Raw genomic sequence first — 21,735 nt, 5'->3', positions numbered from 1 at the left:
TCATTAGTGGGTGAGATGTAAATGCAACAGTGAATGTTCATCCAAGCTTCTGGTTAATTCTGCACCAAGCTATGAATGAATAGGCTTCTTTCCACTTTAATAGGCCGTGCGACACAAACAAACACACTCACACACGCACTTCTCACCCTCGACAATAAGAGTCCCTTGTATTCCCCTTTCCCACAAATTCCACAGCATAGCACACTAGTACTGCCCCCCACCCTGATGCATGGAACATGCGATTATCACATAGCCTGGCCTATGCATATTGGATGAAGCCATCTACAGTATGACATTATATTATGCGTCTGCTATTTGTTATTTGACAGATAAAGCATGTATGTCATTTTTTCGTATTAAATTGGTTTTTCGGTTCTGTGGGGTCTGGGCATCGTTGAAACACAGGGTGGTGTTCGGTATGAGCCCATGTACGCATGCGTCGTGGTTTCGCTGCTGCAGAGCGTTCGCGGTCGCGGAGGAAAAAGCCGACGCTGCCAAGGAAACACACATGCAGACATAAGGGAATCCAGATTTCAGCATCGTCGTCCATTCCCTTGACTTCGATAATTCATCGGTAGTGATGGTAGCGCGCAGCAACGCATTTGATCTAGAGATCTATTCCACGCGTCATGTCTAAATAGCTGCCAAATAATACAGGCAACGAGAGGAGGTAAAAAAAGTAAAAGGGAAAGATAAACAACCAGTGGTAAGTAGATTTAGGTACCATTTTACCGTTCTTTAGATCGCTAGGATAGACATCATTATTATACATTGCACAATAAGTATTTCCAATTATATAATGTGTTTGTGTGTGGGGGAAAAAAATTCTAAACAAGAAGAGAGGGGATGCGGGTGACACCGGTTCTATTTATTATAATCTTACAATATAAGAAACGCTTGCACGAGAAAGAAAAATATATGTTTGTGTGACAGATATTGTACCTTGGAATTAGTGACATAGATTGGACGCTCTCACCACTCGAAATGCAATCAAGACACCCTTATCCTGGCCAATTCTAATCAATATATTGGTTTTCCTCTTCACATTCACGATTATCCCGTTTTCAGCTGTACTTGAACACTGGTTAACTGCTGTAGACCTCTATACCTAGGGTTGTAGCGAACACCTGTTCTGTTCCCTCTGCGTTACAAATCATATGCTTGTGCAGAAGCGGCAATGGTAGGATGTATGACGTAATCATCAGTCCAACTGCAGGAAATCACTGATGTCATCTCTTTTTAGTCAGTCAGATGTCCAATGAAGGATGACTACTAATTAAGTCATATGGATATTTTTGGGGGGGAAAGAAATCTGTACCTGCATGAGGCTGCAGGTGCAGTCACATATCTGCTCATCAATTACTATGGAGTTACAAACTAGGTTACTGTGAAACAACGTGAACACTACAGTAATGAATTGCTACAGAACATGATTCAGCCCCCAAAATGTCAACCTGCTGATTACACAGGTGTAACTGATGCACAAGTGTTACCCAAATGCACTATTTAAATAAAGTATACTGTATATCCTATGAGATGAGAAGTCCCAAGTGTTCTGAGATTATTGGTCTCCTTTGTAGCTCAGTTGGTAGACCACTTGTTAACGCCTGGTTAGTGGGTTCAAATCCTGGGACCACCCATACGTAAAATGTATGCATGCATGACTGCACGTTGTGTTGGATAACAGTGTCTGCTAAATGGCATGTATTATTATCAACAGACAAGTGTTAACAGCAGTATCACTACTCTGAAATATCACCCCCATATTTGGGCATATTTCATCCATTTCTTATTAAAAGAGGCACATTTCTGCAACCAAGGGCTCAAATAGCTTGTAGGAAAGAAATAGGTGGGGAGCCTCAGAGCTGATATGGAACATATTTTGGTTGGCCTTGGTAGTCTATGACCTTGTATGATTGACAGACAATTCTTGGTTGACTTGCTTTATTTGTCAACTCAAATGGTAGTTTGGCAATCTTGATTGATTTGGGATTACAAAGGGTAGGCCATGAAATGTGGTCTTAATTGCGGTGACAGTTTGCCTCCTGTAATTTTTTTAAGCAATGGAGGATGCTTAGGGTGTCATGACTTCGATGGACTCCATACAGTTCTTTGAGGATTCACTTCATTTCAGCAGCAGGAGAAACCTGTCAAGTTGGGTGTTGTGCTTGTATATTTGACTCAAATGTTTGTATATTTGTGCTGATCTTTACATATTCTAATTGCTCTTACCTCGTTTGAATAGACTCACCCACTGGCTATGGTTGAACTGCTAGGTCTGCGATGGGAGGAATGCAGTAGATCATTGAGTGTCTTCTATCTTGTTCTGAACATTGATTATGTAAAAGGGAGCCTGGAGCCAGTGTCATGCTAGCAGCACTGTGGAAGTGTTGCTATGGTTTCCACTCATTAATCCGTTTTCTTCCCATGACTGTGCGAAGGCTGTTGAGGCTGTGGCGGCATGCTATACTGGCTCCAGTAGAGGAGACAAGAATGAGAGATGAGAGAAAAGACACACAACTTGACGTTTCGGAATCAATGGTAGCATTTAGCCAGATTCTGAGAGCCACTCTTAGTTTGAATAGTGAGAAACTCCAACAAGAAAGGGGCATTGTGAGCGATGGAAAGGATGGCAAAAAATGCGGAAGAGGGTAGTGGTTAGCAGATGCCAGCAACAGACTGGAGGCCAATAGATTTTTGAGGGGACAGCAGTGTTTGGGTGTGAAAGTAGTCATTCATGAAGAATTAACAAACAAAGGAGAACAGAAAGTTCACTCATTCATATTTGAAGAATAAGCTATGTCAGTAAATAAATAAGCATTTGGAAGGTGGAGTCTCAACGGTCTCAGCAATGGGAGCGAGTCATGTATAAATGATCCAAGGGATAGTTCACCCAGATAGTTAATGTACAGTTGAAGTCTGAAGTTTACATTCACTTCGGTTGGTGTCATTAAAACTCGTTTTTCAACCACTCCACAAATGACTTGTTAACAAATTATAGTTTTGGCAAGTCAGTTAGGACATCTACTTTGTGCATGACCCAAGTCATTTTTCCAACAATAGTTTACAGACAGATTATTTCACTTATAATTCACTGTATCACAATTACAGTGGGTCAGAACTTTATAAACACTAAGTTGACTGTGCCTTTAAACAGCTTGGAAAATTCCAGAAAATGATGTCATGGCTTTAGAAGCTTCTGATAGGCTAATTGACATCAATTGAGTCTATTGGAGGTGTACCTGTGGATGTATTTCAAGGCCTACCTTCAAACTCAGTGCCTCTTTGCTTGACATCATGGGAAAATCAAAAGAAATCAGCCAAGCCCTCAGAAAAAAATTGTAGACCTCCACAAGTCCACATCCTTGGGAGCAATTTCCAAACGCCTGAAGGTACCACATTCATCTGTACAAACAATAGTATGCAAGTATAAACACCATGGGACCACGCAGCTGTCATACCGCTCAGGAAGGAGACGCGTTCTGTCTCCTAGAGATGAACGTACTTTGGTGCGAAAAGTGCAAATCAATCCCAGAACAACAGCAAGGGACCTTGTGAAGATACTGGAGGAAATAGGTACAAAGTATCTATATCCACAGTAAAACGAGTCCTATATCGACATAACCTGAAAGGCCACTCAGCAAGGAAGAAGCCACTGCTCCAAAACCGCCATAAAAAAGCCAGACTACGGTTTGCACATGGGGACAAATATCATACTTTTTGGAGAAATGTCCTCTGGTCTGATGAAACAAAAATAGAACTGTTTGGCCATAATGACCATCGTTATGTTTGGAGGAAAAGGGGGAGGCTTGCAAACTGAAGAACATCATCCCAACCATAAAGCATAGGGGTGGCAGCATCATGTTGTGGGGGTGCTTTGCTGCAGGAGGGACTGGTGCACTTCACAAAATAGATGGCATCATGAGGGAGGAATATTATGTGGATATATTTAAGCAAAATCTCAAGACATCAGTCAGGAAGTTAAAGCTTGGTCACAAATGGGTCTTCCAAATGGACATTGACCCCAAGCATACTTCCAAAGTTGTAGCAAAATGGCTTAAGGACAACAAAGTCAAGGTATTGGAGTGGCCATTACAAAGCCCGGACCTCAATCCTACAGAAAATTTGTGGGCAGAACTGAAAAAGCACGTGCGAGCAAGGAGGTCTACAAACCTGACTCAGTTACACCAGCTCTGTCAGGAGGAATAGGCCAAAATTCACCCAACTTATTGTGGGAAGCTTGTGGAAGGCTACCCGAAACGTTTGACCCAAGTTAAACAATTTGAAGGCAATACTACCAAATACTAATTGAGTGTATGTAAACTTCTGACCCACTGGGAATGTGATGAAAGAAATAAAAGCTGAAATAAATCCTTCTCTCTACTACTATTCTGATACTTCACATTCTTAAAATAAAGTGGTGATCCTAACTGACCTAAGACAGCAAATGTTTACTAGGATTAAATGTCAGGAATTGTGAAAAACTGAGTTTAAATGTATTTGGCTAAGGTGTATGTAAACTTCCGACTTCAACTGTACATATATATATAACCAAGGAGCTGCAGAGCAGACATGCTAAAAGGCCATACCCCATCCTCCAGAAAGTATCATGAACCCGTCTCTCTGTGATAGTTTCCGTGGATGAGGTTGCGTTTCCCTGCTAGAGGTTCCCCTTGAGGTTGTTTACGCAAGTTTAGCTATTTCACCGTGCCAATTTATTGCAATTTTTGACAGCTGGAAAAAGGACTTTGTAGCCTTGGGGAACATCTTGGCCTATTTATTTGAAATAGGAGACTTATAATTAAAGCCTGACATTCCAAGATGATATGCTGATGTAGGAAAACGAATAATGTTCTTTGTCTTTCTGGTCCTATGTTTATATGTTTTGTGTATTCTTTTCTTTGTCATTTTGTCTGGTCCTATGTTTCTATTTGCAGTGGACTACAGTGTGTCTATGATTGCTTTGTTCTATTTCTCTCAAATGTACTTCTTCTCATCACATTGCAATGGGCAGCAGAGCATAAGGGAAGGTCCTTGGAGGTTGCCATGGTGATGGCCCCAGACTGTAGCTCTGATATAGTAGAGCCCCTTGCTGTTTGCATGCACACTACTCACCCCCCCCACCAACCCACCCCCCACCCCCCCCACCCCCCACCCCACCCCACCCCCAATGCAATACACTTCGTTGTACACGATCACAGAATAGACAAGATTTTGAAGCCCATAATTAGTCATCCATTTACATGAACAGAATAGCCTTCATTCGACAAGGTACATAGAGTACATTAGTACTATCTCACAAGCAAAATTTGTACGCTTACTGTAGGTAAGTCTGTTTTTAGACTTCATATGCCCAAATGCCAAATGAAGATGAAAGCTCATTCTCATTGGATCCAAGCTCTTTGTCATTGGATATACTTACTGGGTTATTTCTGTTCTGCATATTTTTGCTATCATTTTTTTTTTAGACCAGTGCTTGAAAGAGACACGACATGTAAAGGCCTATAAATACAGTGATTGAACGGAGAGAGATAGGAGACTTGTGAAAGAGGGACGTGAGCCAGAGGAAGAGAGGTCTCCTCCATTGTCTCCACTATAGGGACATGCTGAGCAGTAGGCAGTGGGTCGTGTAAATGAATGCCAGGCGGTTGTGTAAAGGCATGCCAGCCTGCATTAGGGCTGTGTGGGGAGAGATTCAGGCTAGATGGCCACTACCCATTAGACTGATGGGCTGAGCACAGAGTTCGTACCCACACACACACACACACACACACACACACACACACACACACACACACACACACACACACACACACACACACACACACACACACACACACTCCCTGTTACACACACACTCACTGTCACACACACTCACTGTCAATCACGCACTATCCATGGTGCAATAGGCCATGATACTGTCCTAATATTTCATTGGTTCTCTAGTCTGTGCCACCCGACCTTTGAATCCTAATTTCCAGCCTTCCTTTGATTGCCCTTGCCTTCCTTTCAAATGTAGTAAGTACTACTATAATCATAGTGTCATACTAATGAAGTTATTACCTTTTATAAATGCTTTCTCTCAGCCTCTTTTCTTTGACAATACTAGGTCTTTGTCTGGCACACCTTTCGTTATTAGTCCATATGATTGCACCGTTGCTGTAGATGTTGTGATTTCCCTCTGTTGGTTGATTACATGGTTTCTATCGGGTCTCTCCGTTCTCTCTCCCCCGCCTATTGACTCTTTCTTTATTCAGTGCCTCTGATTGAGGTGTCACACAACATGGTGTTCAATATAGATTGCTCCACTGAAGACTGAGTTATATTGTTCTATAGCCGCAATGAATGTGCTAATTGGAGTGTTTTTTTTTTAACCCTTCCTCCCTGGCTCTCTGTAGGTGAGTGTGCGAGTGTGTGTAGGGCGCAGCCGCCATGCCGCTGGTGAAGAGATGCATCGAGCCCAGGCACCTGTGCCGTGGAGCCGTGCCGGACGGGGTCACCAGCGAGCTGGAGTGTGTCACTAACAGCACCCTGGCAGCCATCATCAAACAGCTGGGGGGACTGAGTAAGTCTACACACCTGACTGACTAACTGTCTGTCTGCTGACTGACTGACACTGACTGCTGAATGGAAATGAAATCTTAACCTAATTATTTCAGGCAACATTTTTTTAACACGTAATGTATGGGTTATTTTAAAGGTACATTCTCCTAGTCCCAGTCTGACCCTGACCTCTGTTAATGCATGTTGTGTTTTTGTGAATCCAGGTCGACATGCAGAGGACATCTTCGGGGAGCTGTTCAACGAGGCCAACAGCTTCTACATGAGAATGAACAGCCTCCAGGAGAGAGTGGACCTGCTGGCTGTCAAAGTCACCCAGCTGGACTCCACTGTGGAGGAGGGTAGGTGGAGGCGGTGGGTGACAGGGGTTATGAGGGATGGGGGGGTGAGGGGGGGGGGGTGTAAGGGTGTGGCAGAATCTGCTGAGGAAAGGGGACTGGTCATATAATACAGTACATATACATATACATATAATACAGTGATGATACTCAGTCAAAGTTACAGCCCAGCATATGGTATGAGAGCGTGAATAAGCATCAAATTAAGAGCACCGTGCTAATTAGCGAAGTAAAACATACCGTTGCATAATGCAAGGGCTTCACCAGGGCTTAGTGCCCCACAGCTGAGCCACAGACTCACTGCTGCTGCAATCACCAATACATTGATTTCCATTATACAGCCTGGGATATGCTAAATACTGTATACAGTGCAGTCGGAAAGTATTCAGACCCCTTGACTTTTTCCACATTCTGTTATGTTACAGCCTTATTCTAAAATAGATTAAATTGTATTTTTTTTGTACACACACCATCCCATAATGAAAAACCAAAAGCTGTTGTTTTTTTGCACTGAAATATCACATTTACATAAGTACTTCAGTACTTACTGAGTAAAGACTCAGTACTTTGTTGAAGCACCTTTGGTAGTGATTACAGAATGGAGTCTTGAGTATGACGCTACAAGCTTGGCACACCTGTATTTGGGGAGTTTCTCCCATTGAATTCTGCAGATCCTCTCAAGCTCTGTCAGGTTGAATGGGGAGCGTCGCTGCACAGTTATTTTCAGGTCTCTCCAGAGATGTTCGATCGGATTCAAGTCCGGGCTCTGGCTGGGCCACTCAAGGACATTCTTCTGTTGTCTTGGCTGTGTGCTGAGGGTTGTTGTCCTGTTGGAAGGTGAACCTTCACCCCATTCTGAGGTCCTGAGTGCTCTGGAGCAGGTTTTCTCTGTTCATCTTTCCCTCAATCGAAGTCTCCCAGTCCCTGCTGCTGAAAAACATCCCCACAGCATGATGCTGCCACCACCATGCTTCACCGAACAGATGGTGCCAGGTTTACTCCAGACGTGACGCTTGGCATTCAGGCCAAAGAGTTCAATCTTGGTTTTATCAGACCAGAGAATCTTGTTTCTCATGGTCTGAGAGTCCTTTAGGTGCCTTTTGGCAAACTCCAAGCAGGATGTCATGTGCCTTTTACTGAGGAGTGGCTTCCGTCTGGCCACTCTACCATAAAGGCCTGATTGGTGGAGTGCTGCAGAGATGGTTGTCCTTCTGGAAGGTTCTCCCATCTCCACAGAGGAACTCTGAATCTCTGTCAGAGTGACCATAGGGTCCTTGGTCACCTTCCTAACCATGGCCCTTCTCCCCCGATTGCTTGGTGGTTCCAAACTTCTTCCATTTAAGCATGATGGAGGCCACTGTGTTCTTGGGGACTTCAATGCTGCAGAAATGTTTTGGTACCCTTCCCCAGCTCTCTGCCTCGACACAATCCTGTCTCGGAGCTCTACAGACAATTCCTTCAACCTCATGGCTTGGTTTATGCTCTGACATGCACTGTCAATTGTGGGACCTTATATAGACAGGTGTGTGCCTTTCTAAATCATGTCCAATCAATTGAATTTATCACAGGTGGACTCCAATGAAGTTGTAGAAACATCTCAAGGATGATCAATGGAAACAGGATGCACCTGAGCTCAATTTTGGGTGTCATAGCAAAGTGTCTGAATACTTATGTAAATCAGGTATTTCTAAAAACCTGGTTTCACTTTGTTATTATGGGGTATTGTGTGTTGATTGATGAGGGCATTTTTTTATTTCATCCATTTCAGAATAAGCCTCTAATGTAACAAAATGTGGAAAAAGTCAAGGGGTCTGAATCCTTTCCGAATGCACTGTATGTATTCCATTTAGCATCTCTGCTTAGCTTAATCATGACACATGAGCCTCTGTTTGCGGTCCTATTAAATTGTGTTGAAGCATTAATCCACCACTAATGAATGTGGTTAGTTTTCATGTTATTGAACTTCTAAACTTCCTCATGCAAACTGGGTTGCCATGGCCATTCATAGCTGATAATGAGTCAGTGTTCGAGGGTTCGTTCATTGTGTTCATTCTTGGCATTCTGGTCCCAGTTTCGCTGCAGGACATCAACATGAGGAAGGCCTTCAAGAGCTCCACCATCCAGGACCAGCAGGTGGTGTCCAGGAACTCCATCCTCAACCCTGTCATGGAGATGTACCATCGCTGTGACAAACCTCCACCCCTAAACATCCTCAGCCCCTACAGGTCAGCCCTCAACCAATCACATTACAACTTACTGAACCCCACTTTAGTCTTTGCATTTATCCTTAGGTACAGGATACAGAATTAAGCATTGGGGATGTGCAATTTATGTGTATCATAACATAGTTATATAATGTATCATATAAAAAGTGTCGGAGTCAATTGCATTGCCGAAGCACAGTCTCAGGTCAGGATGTGTTGTCATACAGGGATGACAAAAAGGATGGCCTTAAGTTCTACACAGACCCATCCTACTTCTTTAATCTGTGGAAGGAGAAGATGATCCAAGCAACAGAAAACAAGCGGAAGGAGAAGAGGAAGCAGAAGGCGGGTGACAAGGTGTGTGAGTTTGTTTGTGTGCTTTATGTGCGTCGATGACGAATCGCTACCCTCACACATGTTGCTACGTTTCGCTGCAAGCTCTTTGCTGGCTCTTGGTATTTTTGGGGGGTATTTTATTAGGATACTCTTCCTGGGGTCCGCACCGAACATGAAACATGACATAATACATAACATTAATAGACAAGAACAGCTCTCTCTTATCCGCTATACTCTCATGACTGTCGGCTGTTTTTTCCCTCTCAGACCCGCTCTCCTTCCCTCCACCATTTAACATCAGGCCTGTCAGGATTAGCTCGTTGCTCCTTTTAGACTGTCTGTGCACAAGCGTCCTAAGCCTGGGGATGTGGCCGTGTGTTTAGACAGAGATAGAGGACGGGAAGGAAAGGAAAGCGAGAAAGAGAGAGTGAGCGAGGGCTTAAGGGGCGAGGGAGGGAGCAAGAGAGAAGACAGCGACATGGTTAGTAAATAGCCTTGTCATATGTGTTTAGCAAGATGAGAAACCTCTCAAACCTTACAAACACTACTAAGCTGTATAGCTAAAATTGACTTAATTAGAGGAAGCGTGCTCATTTATTTACTAAGAACTAAGACTAAGAAGGTCCACCACTAGTCTAAGGAACCGTAGCGGAATTGAAATGCATTTTATACATAATAAATGAGGACTTACATGTCCTGTTTATGGTTTATGTTTGTCCCATAATGATGGTAGTCGATGATAGTTTTTTCCCATATGTAGGGTTTATACCGCATTCTGAGGGAATCCTCTGGCGCAGTCCATATCCCTGTATTTCGGCTGTAGTCACAGTCTTTTGTCATTTTCAGGAGCAGAAACAGGTGGAGGACCCCAGCCGGGAGGTGAAGAAGGTGAGGAAGGCCCGGAACCGTCGTCAGGAGTGGAACATGATGGCCTACGACAAGGAGTTCCGTCCAGACACCCGCCTCACGCCTTCACCCTACCATGGCATGTCCTCTGAGGGATCCCTCTCTCCAGACAGGTCAGTAGGGATGCACTGAATCAATCAATCAAGGAACAATTATTATATATTACTGTATATATTATTATATATATATTATGTGAAATATGGGGAAATGCTCATCACAAAATGTAAATGTACAAAATTTGCTTTCTGCTGCCATCTACCTAAATGTTCGAAAGCCTCCATGTTCCTTAGAGGGATACTGCGAGATTTAGAGATTTAGGTATGGAGTTGTATAGAGAGCTCAACGTTGTATGTTTCTCAATGGCGCTGCCCGTCCGCTCACAGACGCCATAATGGAACAGATACAACGTTGTGACCTCTATACATCTCTATGCGACAGCTGGTCAGAGTGAGGATGTGAATAGAATCTTGTTTCTTATGATTATCAGTAAAATAAGCACATTTAGAAAATATGGATTACTATGTATAGCTTTGTAAGACTTTAAATGACCAACCACCAAGCTTTGGAGTAGTTAGAAGGTATTTTTCCTTGCTTTTGAGAGGAGCTGGCTACTGTACCGACAGACTATCAGCAATTGCGCTAAGCTAACAATATGTTAACTTTAATAAAACTGCACCAGAGACATACAAATCGTATCATGAGTTCTTCTGACTCCGGGTAAGTAGAAAAACGACCTAAATCTCGAAATATCCCTTTAACATGTAATATTGTACATTGTACTCACAGTACAATGTTTGAATACCAAGTTACTAGGTTTTTTAGATGACAAATAAAGAAACGTGGATGTCCATTGACATGAGATTAGGTGTATATTGAACGTCTGTTGAAGATATCCCTTGCTCCTCATCAACCTCTATCTGTGGGTTAAATGTTCCAGGTCTGGTATGTCTGATGAACAGTCCTACCCTGCAAGCCCTAACCACCCACCCCAGGAGGGAGTTGTGCTGGGTCCTGATGGGAAGGAGCACCTAACAGGCCCTAACCAGACCCAGTCTCTGGACCGGGCCTACCGCCCCCCTGCTGCTGCTACCACTGCAGCTCAAGGCCGCCAGCATTCCCTGGGCCGCATGCAGCCCCACCACGGACCCACACCTGCAGACCCATCCCTGAACGGACCCCGGCCCGCAGCTTCCAAAGAGGCCAGGTGTGTTAGCCAGCTACCCCTCTCGTCCCTCCTTCTGTGCCCATTTTTGCTATTTTATCTAAGCTGAATTCAAGTCTGAAAGCCTTTTCTATCTACAGTAAATGTCACAGGCATTTATCTGATCCAAACGTTAATGATGTAGTGCTGGAATGAGTGAGAAAGACTATGTCTGACTTGGTTGGTTTCCTGTCGTTGTTCCACAGCGGTCACCAGATGCCAGAGCACTTTATCCCTCCGGCCCCGCCCCCACCTCCTCCCCTCATCCCCTCAACCCAGACGGCCTTTGACAGCAAAACAGGGCCTCCCACCCTGGCCCCTGGCACCGTGGCCACCCTGTCCCGCCCCTACAGCCCCTCGCCCCCTCCGCCCCCACCCGCTGGCTACGTCCCCTCTCCATCTCACCCTGTCACTGGGGGACCTCCTGTTGCCCCTCCTCCACCCCCACCTGGTGGACCCCCAACATTCGCTCCCTCTCCAGCCCATGCCATGCACCCCTCTGGGGGAACACTGCCAAGGAAGGGCAAGGTGCTAGGCATCCCGATAAGTGACGCACGCAGCGACCTTCTGTCAGCCATCCGCAGAGGTAGGACCCTCTGGTTCACTAGGTGGAACGGCCAGGATTACACTACGTGATCTGTCTACATTACTGTACATGGAAAGCTACTATTCTAGTAACATATTTACTGTATGGAAAATGTATTTTGACAGTTTGTAGTAAGTATCATCTGTACAGTAGATGACCGTTGTGTTGTGTTCCTCAGGCATCCAGCTGAGGAAGGTGCAGGAGCAGCGTGAGCAGGAAGCCAAGAAGGAGCCAGTGGGGAACGACGTGGCCACCATCCTGTCCCGACGCATCGCAGTGGAGTACAGCGAATCAGACGAGGACTCGGAGCCTGAGGAGAACGAGTGGTCAGACTGAGAGGGAGCAGAGGGCTTAGGCTTACTTTACTTACCTACAGAGTGCTGCTATTCCAATAACAGGAAACACACACACACACACACACACACACACACACACACACACACACACACACACACACACACAGTCATCGCACACTACGTCCCGATAGACCTCTTGTTAGAGAAAGTAGATGAGAAAGTAGATGAGGAGACGCTTACACAGTATGACAGTATCCATTATCTAGTCAGATATGGGCTGAGAGGAAACCACAGTGGATCTGGGGCTTTCTGTTGAAAGCAAGCACAGCAAGCTTATATATATATATATATATATATGATATGATATAGTATAATATATTACTTATGGTCCGGTATAAAAGTGTTTCTTTCATGAGTCCTGATATTGTAGTTTGAATATTATTTGTGGTTTCAGTTGCATTTAGATGTTCAATGCATCTCCTCCATCTGTAAATGAGCCACACCAACGCCACAGATGTTGTTTTCTAGGTGAAGATGCGACGGCATTCTTTCAACTCATCTAACTTGACGCACTGAAATATTTGCTCATTGGAAAGTATTATTTAGAGTCGTCTTCTATTCCGGCTGTGCTGTTTGTGATAACTGTGCATATGAAGACGATGTCACATCGAGTGTTAAATCAGGTGGGTGGATACTTTTGGACATGTGATGATGTAGCCGTAACCGTATCGTCAACACAGCTTGTTGTTATCCGAGGGACGTTTCTTTTTATTTTGTCACTTTGTTCAATCGTTTACAGTGTTGTGGTTGAGTATTGATACCCTAACTGGCAGTGTTTTAACATCGGTTGTCGTTTTTTTGGTTTACATCATTTGCAGGTTGACTAATGACTACTGTGTAAGACACACCCTAACATGGCAATTATTTAGGGGTTTATTTTCTCTATTGTACTTTTGTGTGTGTGTGTGTGTGTGTGTGTGTGTGTGTGTGTGTGTGTGTGTGTGTGTGTGTGCGTGCGTGCGTCAGCGAAAGGGAATATCTCAATGCCTTGCTGTTTCCTTCTTTTCTGACTCACTTCTTTAATGTTGAAGGCCTGGAGAGATAGTACCTGATTGCTGGTGGGCTTGTCGTCCATTTTGACTAATGTTCTACTGGAGGAGATGAGAGAGGGTTCATAGCAGTGTTTCAAACATATGTTCTATTAAGTCACGTGTTTGTACCACTACTGTGTTTTACAATTCATTGTTGTATAGATTTTTTTGTAACACTGCTTGTAAAAATGAATTTGGGTATCTAGATATGAAATGACTATCACATTGATCGAACCTAGAAGAATAAGTGCATGTATGAGGAGAAAATAAAATGAAATAAGTGTTACGATGCCTTACTTTTGTCTTGGATCCTCTTGTGGCTGTTTATTGCAAATCACTGGTCCATTCCGTTGACATAACTTCCCTATTGTTCCGTATCACTCGAATGTGAATGACCAATTTATGCACTAGTTCTGAGAGACATTTGTACGTCGTTATTTTTGCATGTACAGTGTGACCACCACCCACCACGTCAGGCCATCTGGCCATCTGTGACGGCAGGAAGGGCATAGGGACAAATGAACTCATAAGATCCACAACATGGGAGGGAACAGCTCATTCTGAGCCCAGGGAGAACACAGTATTTCTTGCCCAGCTGTATAGCCACACCCTAAGGATGGTATTTTAATAAGTACATGTAAATCCCCACTAGATGTGGTACTGTACGAATATCTCATGTTTCGCACAATTACACCAATCCATAGAGAGCTCTGTGTTGTATGTTTTGGAGGTGTAGTTCTTTCCAAAATTCCAGAACCTTCCAGTGGTACAGTGTTTTGGAATTTACTCTCTGTGTCTCTTTCTGAGTTCAGTGGAGTTTTTCCCCCACCAGACAGATACAGATAGCTGTTGTTGGATCCTGTTTGTCTTTAAAGGCAGTGGCATCACACACGGCAGCGGTCACTGAGCCTCCATCTGTCCCAGAGTGCATCAAGCCAGGACCCAACTGAGTGACCCAAAACAGACGAGCGGTAAACAAACATTTATTGACCTTTCCACACACACCTAGTTGGATATCTCGGCGCTACAGATTTGGTTGATTGCCTTTGTTACGAAAACCTCAACTAAAACCCTGTCTTGGTGACAACATGGTGAAGTGTTTTGAACAGAAGTAACCAATGCAACACAACGAGTAGTCCAGGATCTTTAGAAAGCAAACGAATTTGACAGTAGTGTTTGCAATCGTTTGGCGTCGTTTATGAAAACAATCATTCCTTGAATACATTGAACGGGACACATTGAAGTTGTTTCCTAAAGACAAAATGAATCATTTATGATTCTTTTTAAAAACACGATAAACAAACTACGTACATTTTTTTGCAATAAATATATAAAAATATAGCTTTATATCAATACGATAAGACCTTATGGACTTCTAAACCCTGTGAGAATACTGAATAGCTGAATCAATCATGCTGACTGTGGTGGATGAGCGACAGTGAATCATCTGAATCGGACACAAACATTCCATACAGTACTTACACAAGCAAAGCTTGGCGGCACACAGAAAATCGTCTTCAATTCAATAGTGAGGACACTGGTTGCAGAGTTCCCACCAATGTTGACTGAAATAATAGGGGGTTCCAATGATTGTAGATTGCTTATGGCAGCTCTTTGGCTGCACCACTAGAGAATAGGCAGTGGATGAGCCTACATACTGTAAGGGGTCTCCACACACATCTCAAACAACAGACGTTGCATTATCATTCGAGCGCTGTACACCATACATTATTGAAGTCATAGAGTTGCTGATACTGTACCATACAGTCATAAACTAGCAAATGGCTATTTGTTAAGTATATTGATCACTTTCTATTGATAACCAACATATACATGTCATTCAGTTTATCACGATACACAAGTTATACATTATTGCCAGTGAGACATAGTAAGGCAAAACAATTAAGACATTCTGTAGAAAATTGGTGTTTACCGACTATTGGAACGAGTGACATAACAGCGGAACAAAACTGTACTATTTGCATAATTTAGATGCACCGCACCTATTATGTACAACTACCCTACAGACAAATCTAGGTGTGACAAATATTGATTCGTTGTGAAAACATGAGCAATGGCCAATGTTAGAACCAATAAAAAAATGTATTATGACTTCTGTCCGCAGTCAGATATCGTTGTGTTAGGTCTACGGAGGGTGTGTGGGCTATGGGCGTACATATATTGCACGTGGACTATTGTAATTATAAGCAAGTAGTGTTGTGCGTGGCGAGTGTAAGGAGTTTACCATTTTAAACATTTAGAGTGCCCTGTCATACTGGGAATATGTGATACTGTCTGGGCGCGTTCATTTGGAAAACTTTGGCTGACACTATGTCGCTGTTTTTGTCTTGAATTCAATATGCACACAAGTGAGGGTTATTCTCTACTGCTGCTGTATTATTTATGGCAGATTACGCCACATAGCTCGCATAACCAGGCACACGCGTGCGTTATTGAGTGGGTGAAAGCTCACGTTTCACTGTCCATGGTGCTGAAAAGGCCGGCGCTGAATTGAGCTGTCCACTCATTCCAGCCTTTCTCCCTCGTAATAAAACGTTAGTTAATCACAAAATCAGCTCAACATTTTACAGACTGCGGGGACAGTTTCGACATAGTTTAAAACGTGCAGAGACGCAGTAAGTCAGTAGCCTACCACGTTTCAGCATCGTTCTGATGAACATTCAACAACCTTTGATAAACATTATTAGAAGTAGCTTGTTTCCTTCCCCCTATTGTACTGACACAGAGCAGGTATTTGCCTATTGAGTCATGGGGCTGTGCTACTCTGAATGCTTTATGAGCAACACCGAGTAGCTGCCCAAGACATGTCACAACAGGCGCACACTAGATGAATCAACGTTGAACCAACGTGGAATAAAATTGACTTGAGTTGAATTGACGTCTGTGCCCAGTGGGGTACACCTATAAACGCATCTATTCTAATATAAAGGGTGTAATATGAGGACTTTACTATACAGGGAAGGCTACTACCTCCACATTAAAGGTGCATCAATACTGTGCAAGTAGCTCTGGCACAATACACTTTTAGAGCTTGAACCACTATATTTCGAGAACAGAAGGGCCTATCCCAATGGTATCATCCGTAAAAGATGCAACGAAGGGACAGTTATTCAATACAAATGAAATGCACACACACACAAAAAAAAAAACACTTACAAAGCTTTTCGGCATAGTCAGTAAGATTGTGACGTGCCTGTAACTACTTGATAGGCTATAACGTTCAAACGTTTGCCTAGACGTCACTCGGTGTCCTTGGTCGCAGAGAAAAGTTGGAAGGCGCACATCCACAACAACAAGCGATTCTCATAGATTTCTGTATGTCGGGATTTCTGAAAGCGTAAATGATGGGGTTTATCATAGAGTGACATATGGCCGGCAGAGCGGTGACGTAGGTATAGATGGGGGGATATCCGATGTCAGCCACCAGAGAGTACATGGCGAAGGGGATCCAGCACAGTGCAAAGGTGCCAAGGATAATGGAGAGGGTGGAGACCCCTTTAGTGGTGGGGGAGGAGGAGTGGGAGGTAGTCATGAACTTCTGCTGCACGGCGATTTGCTGCGCGTGCCGAAAAGCAATCTTGCAGATCTGGAGGTATAGTTGCAAAATAAGTGCAAACACAAAAAGAAAAGTCACCGCCAGTGCAGCGGCGTGATTTTTATCAATGGGGGCGCAAATGCTGCAAGTCGTCTCATCCTCGAGGCAGTTCCATCCCATGATCGGTAGCGCGCCAAGAGTGATGCTAGTCACCCAAATGAGCACCAGTGTGACGAAGGTAAAAATCACCGTTCGTTCCGTGTGGTAAGTCAGTGCGTTGTAGAGGGAGAGGTATCTGTCCACCGTGATTGCCAGGATATTGAGAACGGAGGCCGAAAAGGCAGTGATGAGCAGTCCAGCTGATAGCAGCGTCACGAATCCCGTGTCAAAAATGTAGGTGATGGTGAAATTCACTATCAAACCCAGCCCCGCCAATAGGTCCGCAAAAGCCAAGCTCCCTATCAACACGAACATGGGCGCTTTCAGGGTGGGCGTGTAAATAATTAAGGCAAGGACAATAGCATTTTCGCAGGACATTAGGGTTCCCGTGACACACAGGACTATATCCCAGGGGTTGACGCTTATGACCACTGGTTCCAGCTCGAACTGGAATGATGGAGGTGGTGTGGAATTCCCTCCTTCTTGAACATCCCAGGTTGAGGAAGAGGTGTTTTTGAATTGGTTACTCATTGCTGCGGCAGAGAGTGAATCATCACTGAGAAAGACAGAGAAGGGGAGGGGGCGCGAGACAGACACAATTTCAGAGTGATCACTGGGGGAAATGTACAGTGTAAAGACATTTGCGTTCAAGAGTGTATTTGACATATTTCCAAATAAAACATGTGACTCATTAGACTGCCGCACGCCAAATTACGAAGCGAATGCATGGCTAAAACGCCACATTTTACTACTTATGATTCCCTCCGTTGACTCTACATTTAGAGCAAAGAGTTCAATTGAAACGAGAGCCCCTCTGTAGGGAGTATTGACATCACACATTGGCTGTTTAAGCAGGACTTGAATGAAAGGATAAACATGGAAATGAATGGGTTGTCAATTTGATCTAATTTGAGATCTATGTAATTTCGATTAGTAATAGGATGCCCAAAAATTAGATATGGGTTGTTTCACTTTGGGCTTGTCGTCAGTATTATTAATCCACACATGTAGGCTATTGTACCCCCTCACCTGATGATAAAGGCCTTCTAAGGTCAAAAACCATATGATGACATTTCTGTGAGAAAGTGGTTCTCTAGTCTAGAATTTCTCTGTAGTCTAAACCGGAACATCACATTATATGTAGATATATAAGCTGATCACTAACCAGAGCATCCATGCGTGTCACTACGGCTTGTTGAGGTCTACCCAGGCGCATTCCTTAACAGGGAAGATGGAGACGTGGAGCGCCCAGGTGGAGACTATCATCAGTAGCCGCCGGCGCCGTTTCACCCCTCTTTTTTTAAAATTATTTTGCCGTTATTGTAACAAATCTTTTGTAAATCGATTTCTCACATGAGGACGTTAAGACTTGGGTGACACACTGCTAGTGATGTTGGCAATTCGCTGGCATTGACTCTTGCTTGTTTCAATCCTATTGGTCCTGTGGATTATTCTCCAAATGACGTCAAGTGCTCCCTCTCCATTCTTTACGGATGTGTTATTCAGAGCATCCCCCTGCTCTCACATTAGCATAGCAGTATGGGTAGACAACTGTTTGTAACCCTGGAACCTGTAGGTGGCAGTATGTTACATTAAAGGCTCTGCTTGCCAAAGAAACATCCAGATTTAGCTATGTCTATAATTTAGTTAGCTGACAAAATTCAACTCCATCAGAAACTTCCTTCACCATGGAGTTGTCCATTTGGCAAATGTGACCATAACTCCATCCTCCTGATTCCTGCTTACAAGCAAAAATTAAAGCAGGAAGCACCAGTGACTCGGTCTATTAAAAAGTGGTCAGATGAAGCAGATGCTAAAATACAGGACTTTTTTGCTATCACAGACTGGAACATGTTCCCGGATTCTTCTCATGGCATTGAGGAGTACACCACATCAGTCACTGGCTTTATCAATAAGTGCATTGACGATGTCATCCCCACAGTGACTGTATGTACATACCCCAACCAGAAGCCATGGATTACAGGCAACATTCGCACTGAGCTAAAGGGTAGAGCTGCCTCTTTCAAGGAGCGGGACTCTAACCCGGAAGCTTATAAGAAATCCCGCTATGCCCTCCAACGAACCATCAAACAGGCAAAGCATCAATACAGGACTAAGATTGAATCGCACTACACTGGCTCCGACGCTCGTCGGATGTGGCAGGGCTTGCAAACTATTACAGACTACAAAGGGAAGCACAGCCGAGAGCTGCCCTGTGACACGAGCCTACCAGACGAGGTAAATAACTTCTATGCTCGCTTCGAGGCAAGTAACACTGAAACATGCATGAGAGTATCAGCTGTTCCAGACGACTGTGTGATCACGCTCTCCGCAGCCGATGTGAGTAAGACCTTTAAACAGGTCAACATTCACAAGGCCACTGGGCCAGACGGATTACCAGCACGTGTACTGCGAGCACGCGCTGACCAACTGACAAGTGTCTTCACTGACATTTTCAACCTCTCCCTGTCTGAGTCTGTAATACCAACATGTTTCAAGCAGACCACCATAGTCCCTGTGCCCAAGAACACTAAGGTAACCTGCCTAAATGACCACCGACCCGTAGCACTCACATCTGTAGCCATGAAATGCTCTGAAAGGCTGGTCATGGCTCACATCAACACCATTATCACAGAAACCCTAGACCCACTCCAATTTGCATACCGCACCAACAGATCCACAGAATCTCTATTGCACTCCACACTGCCCTTTCCCACCTGGACAAAAGGAACACCTATGTGAGAATGCTATTCATTGACTACAGCTCAGCATTCAACACCGTGGTGCCCTCAAAGCTCATCACTAAGCTGAGGACCCTGGAACTAAACACCTCCTTCTGCAACTGGATCCTGGACTTCCTGACGGGCCGCCCCCAGGTGGTAAGGGTAGGTAACAACACATCTGCCACGCTGATCCTCAACATGAGGGCCCCTCAGGGAGGAGGTCAGAGACCTGACCATGTGGTGTAAGGACAACAACCTCTCCCTCAACGTGATCAAGACAAAGGAGATGATTGTGGACCACAGGAAAAAGAGGATTGAGCATGTCCCCATTCTCATCGACGGGGCTGTCCACATCACCAACAAACTAACATGGTCCAAGCACACCAATACAGTCATGAAGAGGGCACGACAAAACCTATTCCCCCTCAGAAGACTGAAAAGATTTGGCATGGGTCCTCAGATCTTCAAAAGGTTTTATACCTGCTCCATCGAGAGCATCCTGATGGGTTGCATCACTGCCTGGTATGGCAGCTGCTCGGCCTTCGACCACAAGGTGCTTCAGAGGGTAGTGCGTACAGCCCAGTACATCACCGGGGCCAAGCTTCCTGCCATCCAGTACCTCTATACCAGGCGGTGTCAGAGGAAGGCCCTAAAAATTGTCAAACTCCAGCCACCCTAGTCATAGACTGTTCTCTCTGCTACCTCACGGCAAGCGGTACCGGAGTGCCAAGTCTATGTCCAAGAGGCTTCTAAACAACTTCTACCCCCAAGTCATAAGACTCCTGAACAGCTAATCAAATGGCTACCCAGACTATTTGCATTGCCGCCCACCTCCCCCCCACGCTGCTGCTACTCTCTGTTATTATTTATGCATAGCCACTTTAATAACTCTACCTACATGTACATAATTACCTCAATTACCTCGACAACGGTGCCCCCGCACATTGGCCCATTGACTCTGTACCGGTACCCCTGTATATAGCGCCGCTCCCTACTATTGTTATTTACTGCTGCTCTTTAATTATTTGCTAGCTAATTTCTCTTACTTTTTTTTTTGGGGGGGGGGGTGTTTCTTAAAACTGCATTGTTGGTTAAGGGATTGCAAGTAAGCATGTGACAAATAAAAATGGATTTGATTTAGTCAGCTATAATTGAGTGAAACCACTGTCAAGCTTTAGCCTCAACATGGAACTGAAATGAAATAGCTGTCAAAATAGGGATTCGTAAAGCAGCTGAAATCTTTTGACCTGAAAAGTTTGACCCCAACACTGGCGATTACAGAGTAACTCGTTAGCTGGTTAAAAAGGACTGTCGAAAACAAATTGACCCTAAACTGAGCTTTGACTTGGCAAAGTATTTTTTTTGGTTCTTGTATTATGAAGACCAATTAACTATCACCAGCAATGTTCCCTCTAAGGTGTGCGTGTGCGCGGGCAAGCAGCTCACCAAGACTGCCTCAACAGAAGAAATATGAGCCAGCGCAGAGTAGCACGAGATTGAACTGCAATCGACTTTCTACAGTTTTCCCATTTCCCCCTTACATTGGGAATTGTGATCAAATCAACCCAATATTTGCCACTTTCAATGCAATATACTGAAACAAAACAAACTATGCAAGATTTAGTATGCAAAACTAACTGTGAAAGAGATTGTCTTGTAGGCAGAGCACATTGGAGTAGGATTCTATTACGTTGATAGGCGCGACTCAGGCCTGTACTCTACACAGGCAGGTGCGCCACAACCAATCAGACCTGCAGTAGGCCTATATGCAAATAGCC

The 21,735-nt window shown here is 44.2% G+C and overlaps 2 protein-coding genes across 2 annotated transcripts; one reads left to right on the top strand and one right to left on the bottom strand.

Annotated features, from left to right (window-relative positions):
* The first annotated feature begins 31 nt into the window (after positions 1 to 31).
* LOC106602952 (wiskott-Aldrich syndrome protein family member 3) lies at positions 32 to 13,815 on the top strand. The gene is made up of 9 exons (XM_014196006.2): positions 32 to 706; positions 6,399 to 6,565; positions 6,768 to 6,902; positions 8,971 to 9,124; positions 9,331 to 9,460; positions 10,286 to 10,458; positions 11,283 to 11,549; positions 11,753 to 12,132; positions 12,311 to 13,815. The coding sequence occupies exons 2-9, from the start codon at positions 6,433 to 6,435 to the stop codon at positions 12,466 to 12,468; spliced, it is 1,530 nt and encodes a 509-aa protein (XP_014051481.1). The 5' UTR covers positions 32 to 706; positions 6,399 to 6,432; the 3' UTR covers positions 12,469 to 13,815.
* Positions 13,816 to 14,444: 629 nt separating this feature from the next.
* LOC106602951 (G-protein coupled receptor 12-like) lies at positions 14,445 to 18,681 on the bottom strand. The gene is made up of 2 exons (XM_014196005.2): positions 18,400 to 18,681; positions 14,445 to 17,790 (listed from the first exon to the last, which is right to left on the bottom strand). The coding sequence occupies exons 1-2, from the start codon at positions 18,405 to 18,407 to the stop codon at positions 16,773 to 16,775; spliced, it is 1,026 nt and encodes a 341-aa protein (XP_014051480.1). The 5' UTR covers positions 18,408 to 18,681; the 3' UTR covers positions 14,445 to 16,772.
* Positions 18,682 to 21,735: the final 3,054 nt, after the last annotated feature.

This window comes from Salmo salar, chromosome ssa04, assembly GCF_905237065.1.
Source record: "Salmo salar chromosome ssa04, Ssal_v3.1, whole genome shotgun sequence".
NCBI lineage: Eukaryota > Metazoa > Chordata > Actinopteri > Salmoniformes > Salmonidae > Salmo > Salmo salar.
The sequence above is the reverse complement of the archived record's forward strand: the minus strand, read 5'-3'. Positions and strand labels throughout refer to the sequence as shown.